General features: G+C 48.1%; 2 protein-coding genes across 2 annotated transcripts; both read left to right on the forward strand.

The window, feature by feature from the left end:
• Nucleotides 1-504: 504 nt before the first annotated feature.
• IL12B (interleukin 12B) lies at nt 505-10,570 on the forward strand. Its single transcript, XM_039559748.1, has 8 exons — nt 505-601; nt 1,457-1,870; nt 4,860-4,944; nt 5,808-6,083; nt 6,856-6,973; nt 7,817-8,010; nt 8,746-8,891; nt 10,102-10,570. The coding sequence occupies exons 3-8, from the start codon at nt 4,860-4,862 to the stop codon at nt 10,222-10,224; spliced, it is 942 nt and encodes a 313-aa protein (XP_039415682.1). The 5' UTR covers nt 505-601; nt 1,457-1,870; the 3' UTR covers nt 10,225-10,570.
• A 4,603-nt stretch (nt 10,571-15,173) lies between these two features.
• On the forward strand, nt 15,174-21,597 carry SPINK9 (serine peptidase inhibitor Kazal type 9). Its single transcript, XM_010399615.4, has 5 exons — nt 15,174-15,233; nt 17,169-17,475; nt 19,570-19,589; nt 20,473-20,600; nt 21,077-21,597. The coding sequence occupies exons 1-5, from the start codon at nt 15,174-15,176 to the stop codon at nt 21,120-21,122; spliced, it is 561 nt and encodes a 186-aa protein (XP_010397917.2). The 3' UTR covers nt 21,123-21,597.
• The last annotated feature ends 1,709 nt before the right edge of the window (nt 21,598-23,306 follow it).

Raw genomic sequence — 23,306 nt, forward strand, 5'->3', positions numbered from 1 at the left:
TGGGCTCTTTCTCCCTCGTGTCCAGGGCTGCACTTACAGCAGGAGGGGAGGGGGTCACTGTTCCCTGAGCTTCCTCCTGCTCCTCATTCCAAGGAGTCCCTGGAAGGACAAGCAGCAGAATGGAAAAATGGTGCCCAGCACAGCCTCCTTTGAGTTGCCTTCAAAGGCAATCAGGGACCGGGATCAGGAGGGGACAATTTTGTCACCTGGGATGGTTTGGATCCCTTTGGAAGTGCCTGGAGCTCCAGTTTCTCCATCCTATCACTGACACAGATCTCAGGTGAGCAGTTCAGTGGCTGCCGGTCAGTTCTGTCTCAGGAATGGATCAATGTGCCCCTCGGAGCCAGATTCAGCATTTGGGATATGAAGGGAACAGCTTTTCCCTGCCAGAAGCACCGTTCAGAGCTGCTCCCCGAGCTGCCCTCCCTGGAGCCCCGCCCGCACCCAGCTCTGCCGGCAGCTCTGGCACAGGGAATTCCCGTGTTTGGGAAGCAGGTTGGGCACTCTGGGATCGGCAGGGAGTCACCAGGGCCACCTGGGAATGCAGGGCCTGGGGTTGTGTCCTGTGGGATGGGAAGGAGTTACAGCTCAGCTGCCAAAGGTGAGTGTGACCCTGTTCAAGACACAATTCTTGCCTGCCCTCAGCCTGGAGTGCCAGGACACAGGGAATGGCTTCCCACTGCCAGAGGGAAGGGCTAGGTGGGATATTGGGAAGGAATTGTTCCCTGGGAGGGTGGGGATGCCCCTGGATCCCTGGCAGTGTCCAAGGCCAGGCTGGATGGGGCTTGGAGCAGCCTGGGACAGTGGGAGGTGTCCCTGCCCATGGCAGGGGTGGAATGAGATGATCCTTAATGTTCCTTCCAACCCGAACCATTCTGGGATTCTACAGCAGCTCCATCATTCTGTTGAAGGGTTCTGGCACTGCAGTTCCTGCACTGTGGGAATCCTGTCCCTGGAAAGCAGCTGGAATTGAGCTGTGTCTCCCCGTTAATTCCTAAAGTCTGTCAGGTTGAGTTTCAAACCTTTTTTTTTTTTTGCTTTCATAAGCAGTGTGTTTTGGTTTGCCTGGCAAATAATGAGAATTGAATTCAATTATTTCACAAATAATAAAAAAAATCCACAGAAAGTCTTTCCTCATTTTCAAAGCCCATGTAGGGCATGGGGCTCTTCTTATGCCTGAGGTCTAAAAGGAACATCAGGTTCAGATTATATTTAAAAACTGCAGCATAGTAATGTGCAAACATCAGGGTTTATCTCTAAGATAGAACTAATTGTTAATTTTTTGGTTGACTTAAGCCTCAATTAAGAGAACAAACACAGCTCGAAACCAGCAATTAAAACTTAATATTCCCTTTCCTTCTGATTGATGTGGGAGCCGGGATTAGAGGTCATGTAATTATCTCTCTCATGCTTATCAGGTAGAAAGAGTTTTAGTTTATTGAACTTTCTCTTTCAGGCTTCATTCTGTATTTCCCATCAGACACTTTTGGAAGTTGATTTGGTGTCTTTTCACTCTTCCTCTGTGATGAAGAGACAGAATGAGAGAGAGAAAACCAGCGAGAAAAGGAAATGACTGGCAAACCATTAAAGGTCGTTAAACAATCTCATAATTTCATTTCCTCCTTGAAGTTTACCTGGGACTCCCAAATATTTTTTTTTGGCTGTAGCTGTGGCCCAATGTAAAATAGGAACTGGGGCCGTGTGTTGCAATCCTGTGGCTATTCAGCAGCGAGGAGCACCTCCCCTCACGTTGGGAGCATTTATAAGGCACCCCTTTCCTCTGCAGACTTTGGGACTCAGGACTTTGTTTCCTCCACACCACAGAGCCAACCTTCAGCTGCAGCTCCAGCCCGAGGCTTCCCAGGAAACGGTGAGTGCTCCTTTCTTCTCTACTCAGCTGTCAGATAAAATGAATGACAGCTTAGAATTATTTATGTGAGCGTGGATTTAAATAGGTTTTGGGACATTGTCCTCAGGGCAGTATTTATGTACTCATAAAGTTTAGCACATGATGTACCCATGTCCATGCTCCTGGAGCTGTCACCTGTGTCACCAGGCAGTGACAACCCTTTTATTGGGCCAATATTGGTGTCTCTGGGCTGGCAGCATTGCCAAACTCCTTTTATGGCCATTCTGTTCCCTTGGCCTGGCCCTGCCTGGGGCTGGGACTGGCCCAGATGAGGTCCAGAGGTCCTTCCTGACAGGAATCATTTGGAGATTCCCAGTGAAGGAATCCAGGCTCAGTCCCAGCACTCAAGCTCCAGAGCAGCGGGGACACGGAGGGGACACCAAGGGACACTCTGTCCCTGTGCCCCTGTGCTCAGGTGAGACCCCACCTGCAGAGCCTCCTGCCCTGGGGTCTCCAACATCAGCAGGACCTGGAGCTGCTGGAGAGAGTCCAGAGGAATCCACGGAGCTGCTCCCAGGACTGGAGCTGCTCTGGAGCCAGGCTGGGAGACCTGGGGGTGTTCATCTGGAGAAGGGAAGCTCCAGGGAGAGCTCAGAGCCCCTTCCAGGGCCTAAAGGGGCTGCAGGAGAGCTGGAGAGGGACTTAGGATGAGGGATAGAGGGACAGGACACAGGGAATGGCTTCACTCTGCCACAGAGGGCAGGGCTGGATGGGAGATTGGGAAGGAATTGGTCCCTGGGAGGGTGGGCAGGCCCTGGCACAGGGTGCCCAGAGCAGCTGGGGCTGCCCCTGGATCCCTGGCAGTGCCCAAGGCCAGGCTGGACATTGGGGCTGGAGCAGCCTGGGACAGTGGGAGGTGTCCCTGCCATGGCAGGGGTGGCACTGGATGGGCTTTAAGGTCCTTCCAACCCAAACCATCCTGGGATTCTGTGATTCCCTGAACATATGGAACTGGAACATCCTCATCTCTGAAGTGCTCAGGAATTCACTGGTGGTGTTGAGAAACTGAGCTTGTTTCTGATCAATTTTTCAATACAATGTTGAGATGGGGGAGGGTTGCTCTGCCACATCTAAAACGTGAATCATTTCCGTACAAACTTAAAGTGTTTTCATCGAAAGCCTGAGTCATGAAGCTTCTCTCTCAAACCAAAAGAAACTTTTCTGTCCTGGAGGTTTTAATTGTGATGAATGGAAGAGGCACAAGTCCCATTCCTCTCCCCCAGTCTGAGCTGTGTTTTGATGTTCAGTTTCAGGTTTATGAAGTGTGGTGATGAATTTCATGTTCCTGTGACAGAAACCAGCAACTTTCAGAAAGTTGCCAAATGAATCTTTCTGTTGGAAATTCCAGCTAATCCTGCCTGAAATCTAAGAGTGCAATGAAGCAGTGCACTGCTAATATGATATATTTTAGAGCTCTTTTCCAACCTAAATTATTCTGTCATTTCTGTCCAATGATAACTGGCTTTTCCCTGCCCCTCATGCTCCTCTCTGAGCTCAACAGGAGCTGCTGCCTCTCCTGGACACCCTCCAGACAATTTATTGTAGCTCCTCCATTAAGAGCTGGGTACAAATCCAAAGGGCACTGGATGATTTGTGACCAGGATTTAGGATGCTCAGAACAGCAGGAGCTGTTGGGAACAGATTTGCCCACAGGAACCCACTCTGCCCTCAAGGAATCAGGAGGGCTACTCCCCTTTCATTACAAAATGAGTGGTTTGGGAGGCAAAACCAACTCAAACCACTTAATTTTGTGCTTTTCAGTTGCATTCAACCTCCAACTGTAGTCAGAATAGGCTTTGAGATTATATTCACCATCTCTTTCTTTAAGAGATTCTATTTCCCTTAATTTGATTTAATCTCCAGTTAACAAGGTCTGGAAGTGCAACTGAATACCTGTCATTAAAGGTTTTATGTACCCAGTAGTCATGACAATATTTGGCAGAGGTGTTTGGTGTTTCGTGGAGAGCTCTGGTGGTATTTGGAACAGATTCAGGATAAATACACATTTATATGTTGGGCATACAGCAGCAGTGATCTCCATACCAGCCCTTCCTGCAGACAGGGCTGTGCCACTGAATCCAGGAGGACTTCTGTCTGAAATTATTCATAAAATTAGATTGTGTGAGATCAGGTGGATATTAGAACTAGAACTAGAACTAGAACTAGAACTAGAACTAGAACTAGAACTAGAACTAGAACTGGAGCAGTCAGGCAAGTGCTGGCACCAGCTCTGCACTGATTATTGTCCTGCTGTCACTTGCTCAGAGATGACGGAGACAAAATCCAGCAAAACCCTTGAGCAGCTCCTTGGGTTTATCCACAATCCATTGTTTTAATGGAACTGCTGATGAGCTGAACCAAACTCAGGCTTTGGATGGGTGAAACCTGATGTCCATTGATCCTTTAGTGCAGTGCCTTGGTTGTGGGGAATAATGGAATCATGGAGGTTGGGAAAGAGCTTTGGGATCACCAAGTCCCAGCTGTGCCCGATGCCCACCTTGTCCCTGGCCCAGAGCCCCGAGTGCCACGTCCTGACCTTCCTCGGGCACCTCCAGGGATGGGCACTCCAAACCTCCCTGGGCAGCCCCTTGATCCTTTCTTCCAGTGCCTTGTTCATGGAATTGGCCTCACTGGAGCAGCAGGGCTTTTCCTGCACGAGGAGTATTTAACGAGGGACCAGCCCAGACCCACTCACACAATTCCCGCTGAGTGATTCCTTCTCTAAACTGGCTTGGGATGAGAATCTCAAGGGGATCAAAATCTTGGCTCCAGCTCCAGCACAAACCTGAGATGAACACTTTAATGCAGTCCCAGAGTTCTCAGAATGGGAGGATCTTTCTCAGCCCACTGGGACTGAATTTGTGTCCTTGTCACCCTGCCCAGCCGCAGCCCAATTTTGGAGCACACTCAGCCAACCTCAGTGAAGTTTAATAACATTTTTTCCCCACAGATGTCTCACCTCCTCCATGCCTTACTGTCCTTGTTGTCCTTTGCTGCCCTACTGGAAAGTGCCCAGTGGAAACTGCAGGAAAATGGTAAGGAAGTCTCTACTTATTCAGACCTAAAACTCTGGAATTATAATTGTGGCCACGAGCACAGGATTTGTTAACTCCAGTTTCTTAGGCCAGGGCTATATGTTTATTTGTTTGACAATAATTAATTGGAGTTAATGGAAAAGAAATGTCTTTAAATGTCCTCCAACAGCACATTTGCAATATTTGCATTATTTGCATTAGCAACTGTTTTATTTCCCATTCCTCTCCTCATGTTCCGAAGTCTTAGTCACACAGCCTGGATGCAAAACCAGCCTCCTGTGCCTTAGGGAACAGCCCTAAAACAAACAAGGGAAGAATTAATTGTGAAAGTAACACCTAAACCCAGAAGTAGTTTATCAACTTCTCTGGTAAAGAAATTAAATGAAAATGAAGGCTCAACAAAAACAAACAATTCTTTTGAATGATTTACCAGAAATTGCTAAATTCAGATTGTCTGCTCTTTCAATGACTTTTCCCCGTATTTTTACATTGAAAAGAATATTCATCCTGGGGGTTCCCCAGGAGGGATTTAATGCTGAAAACAGCAAATCTGTTTGTCAACATTGAGAGTAAACTTTGAGTTTGAAGATTCACTTTGCCTGTGTCCATAGGGAGCTTGGGAGACTTCCAAACTTCCTAGAGCTGAGTATCCTCTGCCAGTTTAGGTTCCACATTTGACAGCTTTCTTAGTGTTTCTCCTTTGTGGTAAAGCCTTAAAGCTCCTTTTCTGGTGCTGAGAAGGTCCCAGAGCTCACTGGGATTCACCCGGAGCTCACTGGAGACAGAGCTGAAGGAAAGGGCTCAGCCCAAGCTTCCCCCTGGTCTGTGTGAGCAGCTCCTGATTTTTCCTTGGCCATGGCCAGTGTTTGTCATAGAATCCCAGTGGAATGCTGAGGCCCCAGCCACCACAGTGGAGCTCACCTGTAACACCTCTGAGGAGGCAGTTTACTGGAAAAAGGACTCGGAATGGAAACAAGAAGGGAAGACTCTGACTGCTGCAGTGAAGGAGTTCCCAGATGCCGGCAACTACACCTGTCTGAGCCAGGAGAGCCATGAAGTCCTCGACTCCAACCTCCTCCTCATCGCTAAAATCGACTCCAAGGGGCAGATGATGAGGTGGATTCTGAAAAGCTTTCAAGGTGCGGCCCTAAAATGCTGGGATGGTCCCTGCTCAGCTTTGTGCAGGCTCTGGGAACACCTGGGAAATGTCCTTGGAAAAGGGTTCTCTTCAAAGGCTTTCCTGACAGTGGCAGGCAAATCATCACTGCTGTGGCTCTGGGCAGTGCAGCTGATGAGCAGCACAGGAATTGGGTGCCGTGGGATTCATCTGGGGTTCTCTAGGCTGATAGGGTGGAGGGATGGGAGGAATTGGTTTGGAAAACCAGGGCTAGGTGACAGGACCCAAAGGAACATCTGCAGCTGCACCAGGGAGGTTTAGGTTGGGTATCAGGGAAAGGCTCTTCCCCCAGAGGGTGCCGGGCACTGCCCAGGCTCCCCAGGGAATGGGCACGGCCCCGAGGCTGCCGGAGCTCCAGGATAGGGTGGATGGGTTTGGACACCGCTGCCAGGGATGCCCAGGGTGGGAGTGTTGGGGGGTCTGGGCAGTTGAACTCCATGATCCTTGTGGGTCCCTTCCAGCTCAGGAGATTCCATGATTCAGAGATTTGACAGAACCAGGCCCTGACCCAGGTTTGAAGCGCTGTCATTTGGGCCTCTCCATTCAGGGCTAACCCTGGGACAAGCCTGGGAAGTTTTGCATTTTCTGCATGAACCTCACTCATCTGTGTCTGATATTTGAGTCTCTCATGGTACTGCCAGGGAATCGGTGAATTTAGGAATTGCTGTTTTCTCTCTGCCTTGGCCATTTTGGCAAAGAAGAGTAAATAACTCCTGGTTTCTTTCTCTGTCTAGAGCCCAAGTGGACATTTCTAAAGTGTGAGGCAAAGAACTACTCTGGAATTTTCACATGTTCCTGGATGACAGAAAATAACAGTCCAAATGTGAAGTTCACCATCAGAAGCCTGAAAGGGTAAGAGCTTGTACTTTCCTCCACACCCTCACAGAGCAGCCCTTGGTGTTAGTCTGGGCAGGATTTTAGGCTGTTAGGGACATGCAGAAGGGGAGATCTTTTTTCCAAGTCTGAACATCCCCAAAATGTTTTGAGTCATTACTGGGATAAAGTTAACTTCCTAAGGGCATGGAAGTCACTCAGAAATGAATAAAGCCTTGAAAACAGAATGAGTCCAAGTGGGCTGGAGTAGCCACTGAGTAACTTAAGCAATAGCAGAACCGTCGGTGCAGGGCAGAGAGGAAGTGGAGCCAACCCAGAAAGAACGAGAGCTCGGGTGCAGAGTGGAGTGGGAGGCTGCCCCCACGGCAGAGGCACATGGCTCCAGGCAAGGCTGTGCTGAGGAACCCTGCAGAAACCTGCAGGGAAATGTGTGCCGGGAACCCTGGGGGGATTTCCTGCCTCCCACTGCTCGGGGGGTTCTCCAAAACATGGAGTGCTTCAGCAAAGGTCACTCCAGTCTGCTAAAGGAGAAACAGCTGCCAAGGGGTTCAGTTTGCTCGGAGCAAAAGTAGAATCAGACTCAGGTAGGACTTTGGTAGCTTTTGGTGTGGACACTTCTCAACCCTCATTTCTTCAGCAAGGTTTGGGAGAGGGCCAAGGGACGAAGGAGGATAGTGGAGCTTGCCACAGGATGGTGGCGATGAGAAACGAGGTTTAGGTTACAATATTAATTCCTTCTGCTGAGGCAGGGCTGAGGTGAGGCTGTGGTCTGACATTAATACATCCCACAACATTGTTGTGGTGGCAGCACATTCCCAGGACAAAGCAGCATTCCCAGTGCTTCTCCCTGCTCTGTGCCAGCCCCCAGGGAGACGTGTCCTGCAGCAGCCCCGTGCCTCACACCGAGGGGGCCCTGACCATGTACACGGCCCAGTGCCACAAGGAGAACTTCTGTGCCTTTGCTGAGGAGCACCAGCCCATCGACATCTTCCTGGAGGTCATCGACGAGGTGGAATATGAGAACTACACCGCCAGCTTCTTCATCAGGGACATCAGTGAGTAGCCCAGGAGTGGGGGTTAATTCTGAGCTTTATTTTGCTGCTGCCAGTGGAACTCAGGGTTCAGCCCAGCCCTGGGAATCCCTGCCCTACCCTAAATGTCCACCAAGCCCCAGTTACAGGAACAGGGGATGCCAGGCTGGAGGAGGATGAGGAAGTGAAGCAGCAGCATCTTCCTGGCATGTGACCTCCAGCACCCCGACACTCCCAGCTCCCTGCATGTGTCCAAGGGATGGACATGGTTGGAAAGGGCTCTGGACAAGCCAGAGAATCACCAGTGACCCAGCAGGCTCTGAGAACTGGTTCAGGCTCCTGACCCATTCCTACATTTGGGCATCCAGGGCAGGTTCATAGAAAGGGACAGGACTAAGACAGCTCCGAGTTGTGGCCATGATGCCACAGGGCACAGGAAAATGAGGCAGCGTCCCAAAGAAACAGAGGTTTTCCTAAATGCATTAATGGTCAGCAGGGGCTAAAGATATTCCTGTGTGTCCAGCAGAGCCCTCTGCAACCCTCTAGGCCAAAAAAAGAAGGATCTTATCCAGAGTGAGTCTAGGAATGTGCTTAATTTCCCATAAAAAGCACCCAAGGCAGTTCTTACCAATGAAAGCTACTCCTCTCTTAACCTGGAGGCTCCCGAAGCTCGTTCCCATAAAACCACCACCAGTAACACACCAGTATCTGATAGGAAGTTGTTAATGTGAATTAATCCCTCTGTGTTTTCTCTTGCAGTAAAGCCTGATCCCCCCCAGTGTCAGTACGTGGCCACCAATGGAACAGTGACCTGGACGTACCCCAGAACCTGGAGCACCCCAAACTCCTACTTCCCTTTGACCTTCAAGGTCAAAGTTAAAAGCACAAAGAGACACAAATACCAGGTAGAAACACAACATTTGGGACACAATTTTCTTGCTTGAACAGTATACATAATTTAAGTTTTGTATGCAAGAATAATCAATTAAAGTTAAAAAAAAAAAATTGGTGCTGAGCCCCAAATGTGGCAAATTCTGTCCTGACAGGAAAAGCCCTTCCCAGGTCCATGAGCAGGAAGATCCCTGAGGTAACTGAGGACAGAAAATCCTGCCCAGCATTGCAGAGCTGTGTTTACTAATTCATTCGGAGGCTGTGTGGGGCCTCATGTGGGAAAATCCCGATTTCCAAACTCAGAACCCCAGGATCCGTGTGTTCTCGTGTGTTGTTCGTACCTGGGTAGCTCAGACTTCATGGGTGAATTGGAAATAAGGGATCAGTGACTCATCTGGAAGCATTTCTGTGGAGAGTCTGGTCTTTTGCCCCCGATTTCCAGTTAATTCATGGAGTTAATTAACTGTGTCAGTGTTAAATCTCCAATATGTGTCCAGATTGCTCTCGGACACACGATGGCCTGGCTTGGGAAAGAACTGGGAAAACCACTTGACCACAGGGCAGTTGACCACTGACGCCCAGTGCTGCCTTTCCTAGGTCCAGCACTCAGGAAAGCAGACATGGAATGGTTATCCCAGTTTTCCGGGGGATTAAACCAAAGGCACCAGGGAATGTTTTCCTCAGGGGACGGGATCCAGCCCGGACCAGCAGATGGGGCCGTTCCCCCGGTGCTCATTCCCTGATTTCGGCAGCACTGGCTCCTCCGATCCCTTTGGGAGGGAAGGGAAGCTGCTGCGTCCGGGGATGCTCCTTGTGCCACCTCAGCCCTCAGTGGGAATTTCAGCGGTACTGAGGGGGAGCAACTTCTGGTTTTTAGGGTTCCTGTTCTGGGAAGAGAAGGAAAAAGAGAAAAACCCAGATAAATAAACTGCCCCTTTGTTTAATGAGTGCTTAGATTTGGGGGTTGGGTCATTTAGAGCACCCAGCTCAGTGGGGTTGGGTCATTTACACCCTCAGTGGGTTTGGGTCATTCAGAGCACCACCCTCAGCGGCACATGAACTTTTCAGCTGTTTCTGCTGAGCTCAGGTTCTCCCAAGCCGCAGGGCTTTGGGACCTGTTGGTTGGAGCCTCTGGGGCACCAGAGCCCGGCGGGGGCTCGGTGAGCCCTGCCGGTGCTTTGCTGGGTGTTCCGTGCCCCCTGCCAGCGCTGTCGCTGTCCCCAGGTGTATGACACCGACGAGCAGTCCGTGCAGCTGCCAGCCCCCGGGCCAGCAGAGGTGTCGGTGCAGGCCAGGGACCGCTGCTACCTCTCCTCCTGGAGCGAGTGGTCCTCGCTGTGCAGGTAAGGATGCACCGAGGCGGGGCGGGGAGTCCTGCTCTGAGAGACCTGGGAGAACTCTGATGGAAATGGCCTTATTTTACAGATAACCAGTAGGAGATCCCGGGAGGGTGGCACAGCGCTCCTAGAGACAGCAAAGAACGAATTAGCACAAGAACAGAAGCACAGTTAGAAGAAAAGTTTGCGTTTGAGACTCTTAAGAAGCCATAACTTATCTTGCTTTGTAATAGTTGAATGTGGTCCTGATTTTGGCAGCTCTTAAATTCCCCAGACTCGAGTCACACCTTTAGCATCCATCATGTTACATTAACATGATTTTGACAGGTTGCTGGCAGCTATTATTGTATGTCCTGCGTATTATTATTGTGCCTTTATTTATTTCATATTTATTTCATATTTATTTCATATTTATTTGTTTGATATTTATTAGTGTGATGTTTATTTATTTATTTATCGATCTATTCAGTATTTTATTTATTTATTTATTTATTTATTTATCTGTTGGCTTGCAAGGCCAGTGGATGGCAGTTGCTGTTCAAACCATTTCATGTGATAACTTATTTGGAAAGTCACTTCCTGAAAGAACTGTTTAGCAATTCCATTATTTAATGGTTTAATTATTTGTCTAGTCGATATTCATTTGTATTAATTTCTGTGGGACTGTGCAAGCACAGAAGGCCTCGGCTGCCTGAGCAGCTGGGTGTGGGGTATCCAGGCCATCCCTGTCCTCCAGGATATTGGAGTAAGGAAGAATTGCAGGTGCAGAGCCCTGGGGATGATTTCTGCTGCCCTGTGTCAGCTCTCTGTGCCCACAGCTGCTGATGCCCAGCTGGAGAACACTCCTTGAGAGATCCATGGAGCTGGAGCCAACTGGGAGCACTGGGAGCACTGGTGTGAAGGCAGCTCTGAGCCTCCTCTCATCCCTCAGGAACATGAAGGGAGCTGGGAGCCAGGAGCTGCATTTATCACCTCCTGAACAACCTCCCCTCCTTCCACTCCTGAGGCCCTTTTCCCATGGTCCAGGGGTGCCCAGGGCATCTCCTGCAGTGGAATTTCGTGGCAGTGAAATGAATTCCACAGGAATGGCACAGGGCACAGGAGTCAGGAACCCCCAAGGGCCCCAGGGCAGCTGGAACTGCACCCCCAGTGCATCAGATCCCCCAGACCCCAGCTGGGAACTGGTTTTTGTAATTAAATCAAATTTTAGAATAGAGATTTTTATAGCCCACTTTGCAAGTGTTCCCCACCATGTGTTGGGGTGTCCAGAGAACCTCAGGGAAAACTCCTCCTGTTCTGAGCTGCTGGCAGAGCGAGTGCCCAGCTCTGGAAGGAAGCAGAAGCATGAGTTGAAACCTTTTTATTTTTCATGGACTCCTGGAATGGTTTGGGTTGGAAGGACCTTAAAGCTCATCTGTTCCACCCCTGCCATGGGCAGGGACACTTCCCACTGTCCCAGGGTGCTCAGAGCTCCATCCCACCCGGCCTTGAGCCCTGACTTCCAGGAGGGCAAAATACTCTGAAACATCTTTGAGGATTCAGGCCTTAACATCTGATACAGAATCACTGAAATGAAAGTTTTTCACTGCAACCACGCTTCCTTTGTCCAGTCTTAGCAATGGGTGGTAATTTAAGATATTTAAACATTGAAATGTGTGAAGTATCTGACATATCAGAAAACTGCTGACAATTTATCTCCAAGTCCTGTTAGTATTTATTAATATGAAGTTGACATGTCTTATTTTGGCTATAAAGGCAACTTATGTGCTTGTTTACAAAGGAGCTCATAATAAATACACCTGAAAACAAGAAAATTTGGTTAATTTGTGATCTTTTAAGGATGGTTCATGTCACTCTTTGCTTTCCTACCAGAGGATCAGACACTATTTCTGTCTTAATGCCTGCAGGGCAAATTAATTATTACTTATTAATAATACCAAATCCCCAGCCTGTAAAACTGTTCAGGATGACCCAGCCAAGGGACCAGGGTGTGACAGAAGGATCTGCTGAGCCCTGTCCTGCAGGAGAGGAGAATTCTGGGCTTCTTTGTGGTCTCCAGCTTTGAACTGAACCCACCTGGCCCAGACCTTGAGGGCTCTGAGGTTCCTCCCTGGTTTCAGTGCTCAGCGGTCCCAGGACCTTCCTGCTCCTCAGGGTTTAAACCTTGGCACCCTTGAACCAATCCCTGAAACCTCTCCTGAGCTTGGGCCCAGCCCAGTCTCCATTCTTGGAATATTCAGCTCAATTTTGGATCCTGACAAACCCTAAATTGATCTTTGCCTTCAGAATGTGCCTTTCATGACGACCATAAAATGAGAGAAACCTCCCCACAGGATTCCTGGCATGGATTGTGAGGATCCAGCGAGGGAATTCCTGGCATGGATTCTGAGGATCCAGCAAGGGAAGTCATTAGCTCAGATTTTTCAGGAAAATAACAAAGCTCAGCCTGGAACTGTCCCTTTCTCTGCAGGGATCAGTTCGCTCTCTAAGGCATTAAGTTGGGTTTGATCCCTGATTATCCATTTCCTGGGCCTTCCATGGATCCCAGTGCCTGTGAATGTCTCTTCTGGGAATTATCAGCCTCCCACCTCTGTCTAGATTGGATAAAAAGCAAAAAATATTCACTGTGGTGGCTCCACGCACTGGAGATCATTTTCTAACATGCTCCATCCATCCAAGAACATAATAATTGATGTGTCAGTCAGTCCTTGGGCTTCTCTTCCTTCATTCCTCTCCTTGCTGCACTGTAAATAATCTGGAAACCTCTGGATAAATGTCACATGCACAGGCTCAGGCTGCACTGTACAAAACTCCCCCCCAAAAAACCCCTTTGGACTGCAAAATCCAAGCTTCTGACACAAAATTTTAGATACAATTTATTCCTGAGGCCCTTGGGGTAGGACAGTCGTTGACTGTATAAAAATAAAGAGTTTTCTGCTGGAGCTGCTCCTTTTTCCATGCCCCACCGTTTCCTGGGAAGGGGCAGCTCCTCCAGCTTTCTATTCACACCCATCACTCAACCGCTGGCTTTGGGTTCTGCTACCACACCTCCCTAAATCTGCTCTGAAAAGAGCCTGACTAATTCCCCGCAGGGCTTTCTGTGGGTGCTCCTCAGCTCAAGGAATGCCTGACAAATAAATGTCGCTGTCCTTAATGAGGCACTAATAAGTCGCTGTAGGAATTTGCTGTTCTCCAAGAGCTTCGGCCCCTGGAGCTGGGCAAGCAGGCACTTGCTGAGAGCAAAAGAGGGGAAAAGCTGGTGTCTAATTGGGGGTTCTGGGGGAGACCACAGATTTCAGGCCCAAATGCTTCATATCCACCCCTTCTCCATGCTGATCTTCCTCCCACCCCTCTTCTTCACAAGTTGCAACTTCTCTTTTATAAATGCTTTATTTTGAATAGAGGGAAAATCAATGCAAGTTGTCCAACCTTGTTGTGAGCCATGAAAAAACCTTAAGAGGCCTTTCTTCAAATGTCAGTTTGATTGACTTTGGTGTGCCAGAACTGCAGAGTCCAAACACCTGGAAATGGCATCTTGAGGCAATTTCAAGTCAGTCATTCATGCCCCAAAGGTCATTCAGTGGAAGTGTTGAGCTGTTAATGCTTTGTTTTTGGGAAGAATCAGCTCAGAACCATCAATGGTCTGACACTGAGGAATCAAAGGATCCTGAGTTGCCTGCAGGATACCAGGAACCGCTCCTGGCTCTATCCCCCAAAGAGACCAGGAGACACAAAGCAAAGCAAAGATCAGCTCCAGCCTTTGCACAGCAGTGTTGGGTTTATTTTTAATTTCTGAGCCAACACGAGGCCTTCAGGAGGGCTCTGGCCTGGCCTGACACCCGCAGTGCTGAAGAAAGGCTCCTTTGATCTCCCACAGGGGCGGAAAACGGGAACTCACCTTTCCCCAGGCAAACACCCAAATACTCTGGCACAGCCCCAACAAGGACAGCCCTTGCTTCTCAAACCCTGCATTGAGCAAGACTTCAAAATCTGACGCTTTAATTGCACCTGGGCGGACAACCCTGAGCCAGCCACCCTCCCTGGGCTTGGGGAGCTCAGGATAAACACCCCGGGATCACGGAGAGGAGAGGAGAGGAGAGAGGAGAGGGGAGAGAGGAGAGGGGAGAGAGGAGAGGGGAGAGAGGAGAGAGGTCCCACTGTGGCCACAGCAGCCTGGGCTGGTCCCTCCCTCCGAGGTGCTGAGGGACAAAGTGGTTTTCTCACCTTTTCCACGTGCTATTTGTCAGCTCTGTGGATGCCCTGCATGGGAGGCTCTCCATGGATGAGTGGGAGCGGGTTCCTCTCTGGAATGCAGCCAGGGAACATCCTCCCACGCATTTAACTGCTGACCTGCTGCTGCAGCATTTTTGGCATCCCAGTGGTGCTCCAACTGGGGCTCCAAAATGAAAAGCAATCTATAATTGGGAATAAATAATAATTGGGAAAAAATTTCTTACCCTCAGAAAAATGCACACTGGTATTTTACCGCATGGAACACCATGGAATTGCTTTTTCTTCTCCAAAAGATCAACTTGGAGGGATAAGAATTTGGGAAAAAACCAAGATATAATGGCAAAGGTAGAAAATTATGAGAGTTCCACAATTAACCTCCAGGTATTCATGGGTTTGCTGAGGAGGTCAAAATTTCACTCACAATTCTTCAATAGAAACTATTTATTTACCATGTTTACCCTAAATTTCAGAATGAGTTCAGCAGTTAGGCCTTACTGACCCAGCTCTGGGAAGCAGCTATTCCTACACAGATCCCAACATTTGTTTGCCAGGAGCTTCATTTTCTCCCAGGAGCTCAAATCAGTCCGCTGTAGCACTTCATTGCCCGTGTTTGCTTTGTCAAACATTAATTGATGAGGACAAAGACACCACAAGGTCCCTGAAAGTGCCAGCAACAGTTGACATTTTCCTGTGGGAATGCCAGAACCAGTTCCATTGGAATGGCCCATGGAGGTCACCTGGATGCCCACACCCTCCGTGGCCACTTCAGAACAGACCCATTTTTTGGTATCTCTGACGATCTCTGTGGATAATGTCTCCCTGTGGTTGACTCCTCTCATTGTGAAATTTGTTTTGCTCCCATCTAATTGGGATTTCTCTCCCTGCAATTCGCTCTGTTCCCTCTTCCTTTCACTCTGCAGCTCCCGGAGGGCTCCAGCTCCTGTCTCCTCCTCCACGCAGAGCCAACCACTTCTCCCAAGTTTTCCTCCGTGTTTCACCCCCCTCAGCAGCTTGGTGCTCCCTCACTGGCTCTGATCCAGCATTTCAGTGCCTCTCCCTGCCAGGGAGCCTAGAATTGTCCCAGAACAGCAGCTCCAGCCTCGCCAGTGAGACTTTGGGAATAACTGACTGAAATTCAAGTGCAGAGCTGGAAAATCTTCCTACACCAACTCAGCAGGGTGCAGAGAGAGGTTCGTATTTCCTGGGAGGGATGGGATGGGATGGGATGGATGCTGGGGCTGCATCCCACGGGACACTGGGAGCACTGGAGTGGGGCCCCTTCCCCATTCCGAGGTCAGGAACCGGCGGGATCTGTCAGGCTGCAGTTTTACAGTGCCAGGACATCCCCCAGAGCTGTGTATGCTCAAAACTCTTCAGATTAGGAGGTGCTTCCGGGATGTTTTGGGTTTTGCTCCTGTTGCCCAATTGCTCATAATTGTCCATCAACCAGGGACATGTCCTGAATACTCCCCACAAGTTCCTGCATGTTCCTTGCCAGGCTTTCCTCCAGAAAAGCTCCCCAGAACACAAAGTCACCGACAGCCCCAAGCAGAAGCATCCAGACAGCCCCAATGTGAACCCCAACCTGCCTTTAGTGACCTCCAAATTAAGAAAAAAGAAAAATTTAGAACAAAACCACTGAAGGGCATTGAAGAAATAAAATTCCAGGCCTCCAGCTCCAACCAGATCTTTGCCCATTCTGGAATTCAGATTTGATGGCATTTATGTTTTTCATCCTGTTAAGTGATGAGAAATTAAACATTTATTAATTACCTATATTCTTTAAAGACAAAATTATTCATATCCCTTTTGGGATGAGTTAGTGAGGCCCAAGGCTTACCTGACCTATTGGAATCTTTCCTGTAGGAGTTTCCAGGCCATTGTTTTACTGGAATGAGAACCTCTGACCCCAATCCTGCACAGGGAGAAAGCCCTGGGCTACCTTGCAGTGAGGGAAGGTGAGCACTGAAAAACTGGGAATTGTGGTGGTGAGCAGGGACTTCTCCTGTGGAGATTTTTGCACATTTAGATGGTAAATCACTAAGAGAAGGCAATTCTGGAAGGATGGGTTGAAACCAAACTCTCACCTCCAAACTCCACATTACTTTGGATTTATGAAAATCAAGCCTCAGATCTGAGTGTCCCATTGGGGCTCCCTCGCAGCTCTGTCATAAGAGACAGAAATTGCTGCCTTTTGGTTAAATCACCAACAAATGCTGGATTTGTTTAAGGAATCCCTCCCGTTGTTCTGGGAAATGGGAGCAGAGGGGCAGGCAGAGCAATCTCCTCCATGTGTCCATGGCTGGGCTGGTGCTCGGGGGATGCTCGGGGGGCTGTGAACTCCTCTCTTCCCCTGGCCAGGCAGTGCCACGGGGCATCTTCTCCCCCCAAACATTGGTCCTGATCCCAAACTGGGGACGTTTGAAAGGAAAAGGAGCACTGGGGGATGCTCTGGGTTGGGTGTGAAGGGCTTCAAGCAGAACAGATTTCCCAGAGCAGCCTTAAGGGCTCAGTGCATGGCCACGACCAGCTCAGCTCAAAAACAGCTCCAAAGTGCCCAGAGAATAAGAACGAAGCACTCATGGGATGAATCTTTAGGCAAACATCCAGGCAGGATTATCTCTCCCTGGGAACTACGTTCAGCTTTGAGTTCCCATGGCAATATCAGAGCACCCACCCCTGAGTCAGAGCCCTGCCGCTGGAGCTGGAACAGTTAATTAGGCTGGGTTCAGCCAGGAACAATCCCTGCTCCATCAACACGGGACACCCAGCCCTGCCCCGTGCCCATACCCCGCTCCCTGCACAGGACACATCCCACTGACTCTGCCCACGGCAACACCTTCCCTAATTACCTGCACAGGCATTTCATCACCAGCTCCTGGCTATAAATTGCTCCCACACTCCCATGGCCACACTGGGGACACTGCAGGGACCCGAGAGAGGCTCTGGGACAGTCAAGGGTTGGTGTTTGCCATGAAGGTCACAGGCACCTTCGTGCTCCTGGCGCTGGCAGCTCTGTGCTTGGCACGTGAGTAACTCCCTTTGGCTCCTCAGGGATTTTTCTCCCAAACACTGGAAGGTTCTCAGGTGGTTCCTGCTCTGGGTGGGAGGGAGAAAATGGATTTTTCTGTTTAAAATGCTATTATTTATCACCATAATAATTTATTATTGTTATCCAGCTGGGGCTGGAGTGGAGGGAATCTGCTCCTTGCTGGGGGTAACTCAGAGCTACGTTCTGTGACTGAAAACAACTGGGAAGCCTCAGAACCACCTCATTTTATCTATTTATTTTTAAATTTCTATCTGAGAAGGGAGATGGGAGCTGGTGAGGTCCTTTCCCTGAGCAACTGACCAAGCAGGGGACAGCTGATGCTGCTCAGGCCACAGAAAACAGCTGGGAATCACCTCTTTTTAATGTTACTTTACCAGGCTGCAGAGAGATTTGAGGAACAGGTTGCTCTAAAAAATAGGGATCTAGGAGGAATTTTTTCAGCCTTAACCTGGTTATTTTGTTTGTATTAAAAACTTGCAGTAAAAACATATTTTTAGAGAAAAATAAGCACATTTAAAATAACTGAAAGACTCCACACCTCTGCAGGTAGTATAGAAGTTCAAAAGCATTGTGAATGCTAAAGCAGCAAAATAATGAAAATGTTGAACCTAAAATTATGGAACAAAGTAATCTGTTGAGTAGCTCTGAAAAGGTTGCTTTGAAATTCATCAAAACCCCCAAAATTCTTATGAAAAACAGCAGTTTAAATGAAATGTGATGGAAATAATTCATTCTTTCGGTGTTTCATTAACTGCAGGAAAATAATAAATATTCCTTCCATTGGAATTCCAGGAAATCTCTTCCTTGAACATTCTGGTTTATCTTGTCTGCTTGAAAACTTCATGAATCAACACTTTCCGAGCCACACCTTTTCTGCATTCACTCCCGTGTGCAGAGTGGCTCCTGAAAGGTTGCGAGAGGAAAAAATAACATCTGAATGTTTGGGGGGAGTGGATTAAATCAAATCCAATTCCAGAATAATGAAAACTCAGTCAAACCTCTGGTGACAGAGCTGGAACTTGACCTGGAGCTTTATTTCTGCTCATTTTCTTTATACTGAACAGCTGTATTCGATGTGAAGATGTAAACAGGTTTATAAAAGGAAGTTTGTGTGGAAACTTTAACCTCTGAAGATCAGAAAAAAGCCAAATTTATTCCGAAAGACAAGTGCTAGAGCTCTGCTCCAGAACACCTTTGGAAAGTTTAACCTTTAAAGATCAAAAAAAAAAATCCATATTTAATCCAAAAAACAAGTGCTAGAGCTCTGCTCCAGAACACATCCCTGTTCCTTCTGCACAGAAATCCCTCCCTGGTAACTTTGACCCCCTGGAAGCCCCAGGATGATGATGATGGGACAGCAGAAGGACAAATACATTCCTAAAGAAAGTACCAAACGTGTCAGCAGCACGGAGCCACGCCAAGGAGCTGATTACTTTGTGGGAGGTGTAATTAGCATTGTTTGGAAGGAGCTCCCCGAAGCCCCACCTGAGAACAGGGCTCTGTCCTACAGGAATGTGGTAAAAATAGGAGCCAATCGGCTTAAAATCCCTGCTGAAGCAAGGGAAACACTTCCTAAAGTGGGATTATAAGTCAAATTGCGTTATCGTGGTTATATAGAGCTAACAGTGTGTTTTAAACCTCATTGCTGACAGCAAACCCCAATATAAAAGGGACATGGGATTTGCTCAGAGCCCCGTGCAGCTTTTGACAAACTCAGGAATCAAACCCAGTCATGCTCAGCCACCAGTTAATCCTGAACATTACATTTAATATTGACTCCTGGGTTGTCGATGGTTCTGTGGTGAAAAATGGAACAATGGCTCCACTCCCTCCTCCAGCAAAGGCTGCTCCAACAGGTGACAGAAGTTTCTAAGGTAAATAATGCACCAAAATCCATTTGTTTAATAGGTTCGGACACCTGGGCCTTATTAAAAACTGGAAAGCTCTGTCAGTATTGACATTTAAGGAGGTAAAATATTCAGTGTTGCTGAGTGAAATGGTCCTGGTTTGCACCTGAGTGTTCATTAACTGTGGTTTTATTTTCTCTTTTGTGATTCTGTTTCATCGCAGATGGTGCCGAACAGAATGAGGTGAGTGATTTCCTTTTTTCTGGATAAAAATCTATAATATGAGATCAGAAATTAGAATATAATAACATGAGGTCAGGACAAAGTGTGTTAAACTTTAAATAAATGCTGCCAACTTACTGAGATTTCAGTGAACGATCCCTGAGTTTGGGATATGGGGTTCCCATAGAGTTGCCCTGACAACTTCCAGATGTTTTCACCTGTTCGGCATTCGGGGCAAAGACAAATTTTAAATCAGAGAAATCTAGATTTTAAAAAGTATTTATTTGATGATGACTCCATATGGCTTTTTTGATGACTTTTAGGTCTTTAATCGGGTATCTGGAGATTTTAATTCTCTCTCAGTAGTCTGGGGTCAATGTTTGGAAGAAATGAGGAACCAAGCAATAAAAATCCTTCCTGGGGTGAGCAGGAAAGCCCTGGCAGAACAGACAGTGGTGGGGAGAGAAAATTCACCCACACACAGAGCTGGGCCCATATTGGTACAAATCAGGAGGAATTTCTCCATGGAAAGAGGCAGTCAGGCTGCCCAGGGAGGTGGTGGATTCCACCCCTGAAGTGTCCAAGGAAGGCCCGGATGTGAATTAATCCCCCCTGAATTTACTGATTGTGATCAGGTCATAAGGAATCCCAACACTCCGTTCCTCTGGAGCTGGGGAGGGGCTGTGTTCCTGCAGGGGCTCCATTCCTGCCCAGGCCCTGTCACAGGCAGCAGCACTCTCACCTCTGATGAGAAACCTTTCATTTTTGGGGCTTAGCCGCTGCTAATAGAGGTGGTGCCGCCTCCCTGGCTGCGCTGCTCCAAAGCACGCCCCAAAATGTGGCACGTTCATGATTTCTGTGGTGAGTGGAGCATGCGAGGGACTCAAAGCTGCCCTCGTTGCAGGTGGACTGCAGTGAGTACAGGAGGCTGGAGAGAGGGAGGCCCATTTACTGTGAGAGGCTCTACCAACCCTTCTGTGGCTCCGATGGCAAAACCTACAACAACAAATGCTCCTTCTGCAAGGCCGTCCTGTGAGTACAGAGCTGCCAGCCAAAAGCTGGCACTGCCCGAGCTACCAGGGATTTCCACTCCACAAAAGTGCTGTTTCTTTTTAGGCTTGTTACTTCTCTGCTCCTTTGCTTTACCTTTACACAAGAATTGTGCCTCCCACCATAATGTCCAATTGATTAGAAAACAAATGACAGTGATATTTGGGTGAGAGCTTCCCATTGCAGCAGGAATTGTGAAGTTGGGCAGTAAAGAGTCCAACGAGCAGCACAGGCCTGACAAAGCACCCGCACCCAACTCCGGGCACACAGAAGTTCCCAAGTGCTACTGGCAATATCTTGGTTTTGGGGATAAAAGATGTGATTTTGAAAGGAAAGCCGTTTACAGATTGGTGCCCTCATGCCTGCTAGGAATGTTTATTGTCCCCTCTGTAGGCAGAGGGTTTCGGGGGGATTTTGGTGAAGCCTTCTGTGTGCAATGTGCATTCCTTTCCCTGCAGGAGGAGCGGAGGGGCCCTGCACATGAAGCAGGCAGGGGCCTGCTGAGGGAGCTCTGCTGAGAGTGCTGAGAACAGCTCCACACTGCCCCGTGCCCTGGATTTCATCCATCCTGCCTGTGCCAAGCCCAGCCCCAAGGAGAATTGCCAGCTCTGGTCCCTCATTGCTGCTTCTCACTGCTTCAGGGCTGGGACTGGCACTTCTGTCCCTGCAGCAGAACTGTTCCTGTTGCTTTACACGAGCCCTTCAGCAGCTGTTTGTCTCCATGGCTAAAGTTCAAATCCTCTGGCAATGCCCCAAGTCTCTCCCCCGTGTTCAGACGTTTCCTTTCCTTTACCCAGAAGCTTTTAGCATTTTCCCCAAAGGGTTCGGCTTTCCCAGGCAGTGCTTCGACTCTCCCAGTTTTGTAGCTGATTTTTAAATGCTTGTTTTTCTTCCCTCTTTGTACAACTCTGGTTCCTGTATGTTGTTCAGGCACTCGGTGTCCTTGTATATTAAAATAAATCTTGACTCTTTTTTTTTTTGTCCATGGTGAACTTCCTAGAGAATTTATTGCATCCATTACTAACAAGTATTTCCCAAGTTACAGAAAACTGTGGTGGAGCAGGGGCTGAGTCTAGAGGTAAAAATCCAAAGCCTGGAATACAAAAGTTGTATCCCACTATATGGCATCATATTCTGGAATTGACCCCCAAATCGGTCTCTTTTTTTCCTCTAAATGAAACAAATCTGGTAAAATGTAAGACTGTAGAAGTCTGTTAAATCCTGCCATTTAAATGTGATCATTAATCAGTCTCTTCTAAGAAATTTCAGGCTTTCAGACCTAAAGAAATTTCTGTTCTGCTCTTACATCCTTATTATCTTCACTATAGTTTGTGTCTTTTACTTAATAATTGGTCATGGGAACGTATTTTCCCAGAATTAAAATCGTGAATGACTGACCTTAGTGGGCTTACAGGAGGAAAATTTTGGGACAGCTGCACACAATAAATCCAGCCCCATTCTGAATTCTGTTTATCTGGAAACCAGGTCCCAGCAATTAGACAGCAGGAAAATGCAAATGAGCCAGGTAATATCATACAAGTTTCTCATAGCTCAGAGGCTTCAACCTAAAAAGGTTCCTGGAACAGCTCACCTTGACTGAAAAAAACGAGAAAACAAAGATCAAGTTGAGAAAACAAAGGCAAACTCTGAGGTTTCATCATGATGTCAGAAAATCCAGATTTATGGATATTTTCTGCCTCCCAGCCTCAGCGGATATTCCCACCCTCTGCTTTGGTGGGTTGGGATATTTAATGGGCTGTGTTTGTGGGCCAGACCGAAGACACCAAATTCCTCCTGCAGCCCCAGGAGTGATTCAAGAACCTTTGAGTCCGAGGTCTAAACTCCACCCCTGCGTTTCCCCCGGGGGCTCCAGTTTGTCCCTGATAATTTCTGACATGGAATTACTGAGCCAGGAGCAGCTGGAGAGCAGCACCTTCCCACATGGGTGCTTTTTCTCAGCTCCTGCTGGCTCAAACTTGGCAGAGCATGAGAGATGCACAGCAGCTCCTGCCACATACCAGAGCAGAGAACATCATTTGCAAATTGCTGCAGATGACGCCTGAAGAAAATGCTGAAGTGGCTGGACAAGCCGGACAGTCGAGTTTGTGGGATGGAGCAATGAGAAATGCAATGGGCTCTTTAATTTTGCAGCTGATCAAGACCAGAACAGAGTTTTTATTGTTGGCTGTTCAGCATCTTTGATTTCTAATTGTTTTCCTTTGGGTTTTAGTTCAGATCTCCTCGAGTGCCTCAAATTCTAAATTTTCCCACATCTGGCAGTGGAGGGAGAAAGAAATGGAGCAATCCAAAAACCTTCAAAGATTCACTACAGCTGGGCTATGGGATAAATCAGTGGGTTTCTGTTAAGAAAAAATGGGGTGGTTTTGGTTTCTGTTGTGTGTCTTGTAACCACTTCACCATTCACATACTCTGACTGCTTCAATGACAGTTCAACCCCAAGGCCCTGCCCAAATTCCTTAATTCCATTTCGTGTCTCTTGTGTCTTTTTGGTAACCTGCTCTTACTGCCACCCCCTGTGTCCCCTGCCTTGGGGTGAGGGAGGGCAGGACAAGCTCTGCTGGACCTGAATCTGCTCTTCCCACAGGAAGCCTCATGTGCCTACTTCTTCCACATTTTTAGGTCTAACATTTGGGTGCTGCTGTTGTTTTTGATGCTGTGTTGCTGTTG

Source organism: Corvus cornix, chromosome 13 (assembly GCF_000738735.6).
Source record: "Corvus cornix cornix isolate S_Up_H32 chromosome 13, ASM73873v5, whole genome shotgun sequence".
NCBI classification, from domain to species: domain Eukaryota; kingdom Metazoa; phylum Chordata; class Aves; order Passeriformes; family Corvidae; genus Corvus; species Corvus cornix.